Raw genomic sequence first — 8,562 nt, forward strand, 5'->3', positions numbered from 1 at the left:
CAGGCAGGGTGATTCATATAAAAAACAAGAACAGGCACGGTGATTCATATAAAAAACAAGAACAGGCACGGTGATTCATATAAAAAACAAGAACAGGCACGGTGATTCATATAAAAAACAAGAACAGGCACGGTGATTCATATAAAAAACAAGAACAGGCACGGTGATTTATATAAAAAACAAGAACAGGCACGGTGATTCATATTAAAAACAAGAACAGGCACGGTGATTTATATAAAAAACAAGAACAGGCACGGCGATTTATATTAAAAACAAGAACAGGTCGGGTGATACAACTCAACCGGGCTCCGAGATCTGACATGAACCAAAATCGAATCATTTCGTCCTTGTTACACACCCAACCACTCCACCAAGTTTTGTCCACATCCGTCTCAACTTTGAGATATTCTGGTCTCAAACAGAGACAAACAGGGGTGAAAACAACGTGCATCGCATCCACCTTGGGTTGCTGACGCAGCAAAAGGGTTGAAAATCACCCGAAATGAACTTGTTTCACAAGCAGCAGATTCGGAAATGCGTCTTCAGTCTGTCCAGCTCATCTCGGTGTGTTCACTTACCAGGCAGCTTGCTATCGCTTGCCAAGCCAGCCATTCCTTACCAAGCAGCTTGCTGTCGCTTGCCAAGCCTGGCGTTCCTTACAAAGCAGCTTGCTATCGCTTGCCAAGCCAGGCGTTCCTTACAAAGCAGCTTGCTATCCCTTGCCAAGCAAGCCGTTCATTACCAGGCAGCTTGCTATCGCTTGCCAAGCCAGCCATTCCTTACCAGAGGCAGCTTGCTATCGCTTGCCAAGCCAGCCATTCCTTACCAAGCAGCTTGCTATCGCTTGCCAAGCCAGCCATTCCTTACCAGGCAGCTTGCTATCGCTTGCCAAGCCAGCCATTCCTTACCAGGCAGCTTGCTATCGCTTGCCAAGCCAGCCATTCCTTACCAAGCAGCTTGCTATCGCTTGCCAAGCCTGGCGTTCCTTACAAAGCAGCGCTGCTATCGCTTGCCAAGCCAGCCATTCCTTACCAAGCAGCTTGCTATCGCTTGAGTGCGATACTTGGTGAGAACTCGACAAATAGACTTCTTCTTCTTCCATGAGCCTCGTCTATGTATACACAAAAACAACTGAGATAAATCAAAACTTAGTAATAACTGAACACACCAATGAAAGTGCTCGGGTATGTCCATTAGCAATGAGCTCGTGCTCGTGTACCGGTATCCGTTATGAACTCTTTGTGGTAACTCCGTCCATGACGTGCAACAACAAGTTCGGTGTAACATTGAATGGAGTCCTTGTTTTAACGCATTTTCTTCGAATCCTGTTTTGGGTTTAAACATTTTTGTTCCCCGGGCCCCAACAAATCTTAATCCGCCTCTGCGTGACGTGTTGCCTTTCATATCTACATGAGGTGAGAGGTTTGTGTGTAAACGTTAAAAAATGTAATTAGCCGTAAATTAAAACGATCTCATTTACCACCTCCACCTAGCACCTCCCCAACCCCTTCACTCAGGCTCCTCCCCAAACCCTTCACTCGGGGTCCTCCCCAACCCCTTCACTCGGGGTCCTCCCCAACCCCTTCACTCGGGGTCCTCCCCAACCCCTTCACTCACGCTCCTCCCCAACCCCTTCACTCAGGCTCCTCCCCAACCCCTTCACTCAGGCTTCTCCCCAACCCCTTCACTCAGGCTCCTCCCCAACCCCTTCACTCGGGGTCCTCCCCAACCCCTTCACTCGGGCTCCTCCCTAACCCCTTCACTCAGGCTCCTCCCCAACCCCTTCACTCAGGGTCCTCCCCAACCCCTTCACTCAGGGTCCTCCCCAACCCCTTCACTCGGGCTCCTCCCCAACCTTCACTCAGGCTCCTCCCAAACCCCTTCACTCAGACTCCTCCCTAACCCCTTCACTCGGGCCCCTCCCCAAGCCCTTCACGCGGGCTCCTCCACAACCCCTTCATTCGGGCCCCTCCCCAACCCCTTCACTCGGGCTCCTCCCCAACCCCTTCACTCGGGCTCCTCCCCAACCTTCACTCGGGCTCCTCCCAAACCCCTTCACTCGGGCTCCTCCTTAACCCCTTCACTCGGGCTCCTCCCTAACCCCTTCACTCAGGCTCCTCCCCAACCTTCACTCAGGCTCCTCCCCACCCCTTCACTCGGGCTCCTCCCCAACCCCTTCACTCAGGCTCCTCCCAACCCCTTCACTCGGGCTCCTCCCCAACCTTCACTCGGGCTCCTCCTTAACCCCTTCACACGGGCTCCTCCCTAACCCCTTCACTCAGGCTCCTCCCTAACCCCTTCACTCAGGCTCCTCCCCACCCCTTCACTCAGGCTCCTCCTTAACCCCTTCACTCAGGCTCCTCCCAACCCCTTCACTCGGGCTCCTCGCCAACCTTCACTCGGGCTCCTCCTTAACCCCTTCACACGGGCTCCTCCCTAAGCCCTTCACTCAGGCTCCTCCCTAACCCCTTCACTCAGGCTCCTCCCTAACCCCTTCACTCGGGCTCCTCCTTACCCCCTTCACTCAGGCTCCTCCCTAACCCCTTCACTCGGGCTCCTCCTTAACCCCTTCACTCAGACTCCTCCCCACCCCTTCACTCAGGCTCCTCCTTAACCCCTTCACTCGGGCTCCTCCCTAACCCCTTCACTCGGGCTCCTCCTTAACCCCTTCACTCAGGCTCCTCCCCAACCCCTTCACTTGGGCTCCTCCCAGCCCCTTCACTCAGGCTCCTCCCCAACCTTCACTCGGGCTCCTCCCAAACGCCTTCACTCAGGCTCCTCCCCAACCCCTTCACTCAGGCTCCTCCCCAACCCCTTCACTCAGGCTCCTCCCCAACCCCTTCATTCGGGCTCCTCCCAACCCCTTCACTCGGGCTCCTCCCCAACCTTCACTCGGGCTCCTCCAAAACGCCTTCACTCAGGCTCCTCCCCACCCCTTCACTCGGGCTCCTCCCCAAACCCTTCACTCGGGCTCTTCCCCAACCTTCACTCGGGCTACTCCCCAACCCCTTCACTCGGGCACCTCCCCAACCTTCACTCAGGCTCCTCCCCAACCCCTTCACTCAGGCTCCTCCCCAACCCTTCACTCGGGCTCCTCCCCAAACCCTTAACTCTGGCTCCTCCCCAACCCCTTCACTCGGGCTCCTCCCCAACCTTCACTCAGGCTCCTCCCAAACCCCTTCACTCAGACTCCTCCCTAACCCCTTCACTCGGGCCCCTCCCCAAGCCCTTCACGCGGGCTCCTCCCCAACCCCTTCATTCGGGCCCCTCCCCAACCCCTTCACTCGGGCTCCTCCCCAACCCCTTCACTCGGGCTCCTCCCCAACCTTCACTCGGGCTCCTCCCAAACCCCTTCACTCGGACTCCTCCCCAACCCCTTCACTCGGGTTTCACCCCAACCCCTTCACTCGGGCTCCTCCCAACCCCTTCACTCGGGCTCCTCCCCAACCTTCACTCGGGCTCCTCCCAAACCCCTTCACTCGGGTTTCACCCCAACCCCTTCACTCAGGCTCCTCCCAACCCCTTCACTCGGGCTCCTCCCACTCGACGACTCGAGTGTTACTCGACTGCTCCCCCTCCCCACCCCACCCCACTCCTGACACGGTCACACCCCTCCTTGCAACGTTGTAAGGGAAGCTCCTCCCCTTCGTAAATCTCCTAGATGCTCCTCCCCTTCGTAATGTCCTAATGCTCCTTCCCTTCGTTATCTCCGAGATGCTCCTCCCCTTGTTAGTGTCCTCGACCCAGATGCTCCTCCCCTTCGTTATCTCCTAGATGCTCCTCCCCTTCTTAGTGTCCTAGACCTAGATGCTCCTCCCCTACATAGTCTCCTAGATGCTCCGCCCCTTGGTAGTCTCATGGATGCTCCGCCCCTTGGTAGTCTCATGGATGCTCCTCCCCTTGGTAGTCTCATTGATGCTCCGCCCCTTGGTAGTCTCCTAGATGCTCCTCCCCTACGTAGTCTCCGAGATGCTCCTCCCCTTCGTAGTCTCCTAGATGCTCCTCCCCTTCGTAGTCTCCTAGATGCTCCTCCCATTCGTAGTCTCCTAGATGCTCCTCCCCTTCGTAGTCTCCTAGATGCTCCTCCCCTTCGTAGTCTCCTAGATGCTCCTCCCCTTGGTGGTCTCCTAGATGCTGCTCCCCTTCGTAGTCTCCTAGATGCTCCTCCCTTTGGTAGTCTCGTAGCTGCTCCTCCCCTTCGTAAATCTCCTAGATACTCCTCCCCTTTGTAATCTCCGAGATGCTCCTCCCCTTGTTAGTGTCCTCGACCCAGATGCTCCTCCACTTCGTTATCTCCTAGATGCTCCTCCCCTTCTTAGTGTCCTAGACTGAGATGCTCCTCCCCTACATAGTCTCCTAGATGCTCCTCCCCTTGGTAGTCTCCTTGATGCTCCGCCCCTTGGTAGTCTCCTAGATGCTCCTCCCCTACGTAGTCTCCGAGATGCTCCTCCCCTTCGTAGTCTCCTAGATGCTCCTCCCCTTCGTAGTCTCCTAGATCCTCCTCCCATTCGTAGTCTCCTCGATGCTCCTCCCCTTCGTAGTCTCCTAGATGCTCCTCCCCTTGGTGGTCTCCTAGATGCTCCTCCCCTTGGTAGTCTCGTAGATGCTCCTCCCCTTGGTAGTCTCGTAGATGCTCCTCCCCTTGGTAGTCTCCTAGATGCTCCTCCCCTTGGTAGTCTCCTAGATGCTCCTCCCCTTGGTAGTCTCCTAGATGCTCCTCCCCTTGGTACGCTCCTAGATGCTCCTCCCCTTCGTAGTCTCCTAGATGCTCCTCCCCTTCGTAGTCTCCTAGATGCTCCTCCCCTTCGTAGTCTCCTAGATGCTCCTCCCCTTGGTACGCTCCTAGATGCTCCTCCCCTTCGTAGTCTCCTAGATGCTCCTCCCCTTCGTAGTCTCCTAGATGCTCCTCCCCTTCGTAGTCTCCTAGATGCTCCTCCCCTTCGTAGTCTCCTAGATGCTCCTCCCCTACGTAGTCTCCGAGATGCTCCTCCCCTTCGTAGTCTCCTAGATGCTCCTCCCATTCGTAGTCTCCTAGATGCTCCTCCCCTTCGTAGTCTCCTAGATGCTCATCCCCTTGGTGGTCTCCTAGATGCTCCTCCCCTTCGTAGTCTCCTAGATGCTCCTCCCCTTGGTAGTCTCCTAGATGCTCCTCCCCTTGGTAGGCTCCTAGATGCTCCTCCCCTTGGTCGTGTCCTCGATGCTCCTCCCCTTACAATGCCCCAAGGGCCGCCGTTCACCTTGGTTTAAAGCGTCGCGCGGGGCCTTACCTGTGCGTGGGCGGTTCTGCGGAGGATACAAAGATCGCGTGTTAAATACGAAACAGCGGACCTTGTGTTAGTGTTTGTGGGTTAGTGCGCGGGACGCAGCCATGTCCGTGCGCTTTGTGGTAACTCCGTCCAGTGTTTCTGATGACAAGGAGGAAGGGAACGATCCCACGGATCGACATGAGGATCAGGACTCGGCGGTGGCCGATCGGTCTGAGGTCGGTAATGGACCCGAGGTCTCTGCTCCAAGGAACGCTCGTGAGTAAACATTGATGGTAGTTTACATGATTTGAGAGTCAAACGGTAGTCGGAAGTATCAAATCGCTCCAACTTTTTACGGAACAAAGGAAGAACACGTGGTCCTACGGAGTGGATGACGACCCGGTTTGGTGTAACCTGGGTCTCCTGCACAAGGTGTACCATACTCGTATCATGATCTCACCATGTTTTATAATTTAATTAGTTTACTCTGAGACGCACCAAGGTCTCACCTGCAGGACGTTTGGACCAAGCGGTGACCATGCACTACGACCGTGTACTACGACCGTGTACTACGACCATGCACTGTGACCATGCACTGTGACCATGCACTGTGACCGTGCAATGTGACCGTGCACTTTGACCGTGCACTGTGACCGTGCACTACGACCGTGTACTACGACCATGCACTGTGACCATGCACTGTGACCATGCACTGTGACCATGCACTGTGACCATATGCACTGTGGCCATATGCACCGTGGCCATATGCACCGTGGCCATATGCACCGTGACCATATGCACCGTGACCATATGCGCAGTGACCATATGCGCCGTGACCATATGCGCCGTGACCCTATGCGCCGTGACCCTATGCGCCTTGACCCTATGCGCCGTGACCCTATGCACCGTGACCATATGGCCCGTGACCATATGGCCCGTGACCATATGCACTGTGGATATGCCCTGTGACGATATGCCCTGTGACGATATGCCCTGTGACTATATGCCCTGTGACTATATGCCCTGTGACTATATGCCCTGTGACTATATGCCCTGTGACTATATGCCCTGTGACTATATGCCCTGTGACTATATGCACTGTGACTATATGCACTGTGACTATATGCACTGTGACTATATGCACTGTGACGATATGCACTGTGACGATATGCACTGTGACTATATGCACTGTGACTATATGCACTGTGACTATATGCACTGTGACTATATGCACTGTGACTATATGCACTGTGACTATATGCACTGTGACTATATGCACTGTGACTATATGCACTGTGACTATATGCACTGTGACTATATGCACTGTGACTATATGCACTGTGACTATATGCACTGTGACCATGCATTGTGACCATGCATTGTGACCATGCATTGTGACCATGCACTGTGACTATATGGCCTGTGACCATGTACCGTGACTATATTCCCTGTGACTATATTCCCTGTGACTATATGCCCTGTGACTATATGCCCTGCGACTCTATGCCCTGTGACTCTATGCCCTGTGACCATGCCCTGTGACTATATGCCCTGTGACCATATGCCCTGTCACCATATGCCCTGTCACCATATGCCCTGTGACCATATGCCCTGTGACCATATGCCCTGTGTCCATATGACCTGTGACCATATGACCTGTGACCATATGACCTGTGACCATATGACCTGTGACCATATGCACTGTGATCATATGCACTGTGACCATATGCACTGTGACCATATGCACTGTGACCATATGCACTGTGACCATATGCACTGTGACCATATGCACTGTGACCATATGCACTGTGACCATATGCACTGTGACCATATGCACTGTGACTATATGCACTGTGACTATATGCACTGTGACTATATGCACTGTGACTATATGCACTGTGACTATATGCACTGTGACTATATGCACTGTGACTATATGCACTGTGACTATATGCCCTGTGACTATATGCCCTGACTATATGCCCTGTGACTATATGCCCTGTGAGTATGTGCCCTATGACTATATGCCCTGTGACGATATGCCCTGTGACGATATGCCCTGTGACTATATGCCCTGTGACTATATGCCCTGTGATTATATGCCCTGTGATTATATGCCCTGTGATTATATGCCCTGTGATTATATACTCTGTGACCATGCATTGTGACCATGCACTGTGACCATGCACTGTGACCATGCACTGTGACCATGCACTGTGACCATGCACTGTGACTATATGCCCTGTGACCATGTACTGTGACTATGTGCCCTGTGACTCTATGCCCTGTGACTCTATGCCCTGTGACTCCATGCCCTGTGACCATGCACTGTGACCATATGCACTGTGACCATATGCCCTGTGACCATATGCCCTGTGACCATATGCACTGTGACCATATGCCCTGTGACCATGTACTGGGACTATGCACTGTGACTATATGCACTATGACGATATGCCCTGTGACCATGCACTGTGACTATATGCCCTGTGACTATATGCCCTGTGACTATATGCCCTGTGACTATATGCCCTGTGACCATATTCCCCGTGACTCTATGCCCTGTGACCATATGCCCTGTGACTCTATGCCCTGTGACCATATGCCCTGTGACCATATGCCTTGTGACTATATGCCCTGTGACCATATGCCCTGTGCCCATATGCCCTGTGACCATATGCCCTGTGACTGAATGCCCTGTGACTATATGCCCTGTGACCATATGCCATGTGACCATATGACATGTGACCATATGACCATATGCACTGTGACCGTATGCCCTGTGACCGTATGCCCTGTGACCATATGCCCTGTGACCATGCACTGTGACCATGTACTGTGACTGTATGCCCTGTGACTGTATGCCCTGTGACTATACCCTGTGACTATATGCCCTGTGACTATATGCCCTGTGACTATATGCCCTGTGACTATATGCCCTGTGACTATATGCACTGTGACCATATGCACTGTGACCATATGCCCTGTGACTATATGCCCTGTGACTGTATGCCCTGTGACTGTATGCCTTGTGACCATATGTCCTTTGACCATACACACAGTGACCATACGCACAGTGACCATACGCACAGTGACCATACGCACAGTGACCATACGCACTGTGACCATACGCACTGTGACCATACGCACTGTGACCATACGCACTGTGACCATACGCACTGTGACCATACGCACTGTGACCATACGCACTGTGACCATACGCCCTGTGACTATATGCCCTGTGACTATATGCCCTGTGACTATATGCCCTGTGACTATATGCCCTGTGACTATGTACTGTGACCATGTCCCATGG

At 53.5% G+C, this 8,562-nt stretch overlaps 1 protein-coding gene across 2 annotated transcripts in view; it reads left to right on the forward strand.

Moving 5' to 3' along the window:
• Positions 1 to 5,199: 5,199 nt before the first annotated feature.
• LOC137433729 (solute carrier family 12 member 6) overlaps positions 5,200 to 8,562 on the forward strand; it is a 180,886-nt gene continuing 177,523 nt past the window's right edge. The window contains exon 1 of one of the 2 annotated variants that reach the window (XM_068126000.2): positions 5,200 to 5,522. In XM_068126000.2, the coding sequence (XP_067982101.2) occupies positions 5,369 to 5,522 (154 nt within the window). In that variant the 5' untranslated portion in view covers positions 5,200 to 5,368. The remainder of the gene's footprint in view (positions 5,523 to 8,562) is intronic. The other variant, XM_068125997.2, reaches the window with a different exon arrangement.

Source organism: Myxine glutinosa, chromosome 10 (genome assembly GCF_964187855.1).
Source record: "Myxine glutinosa chromosome 10, kmMyxGlut1.1, whole genome shotgun sequence".
NCBI lineage: Eukaryota > Metazoa > Chordata > Myxini > Myxiniformes > Myxinidae > Myxine > Myxine glutinosa.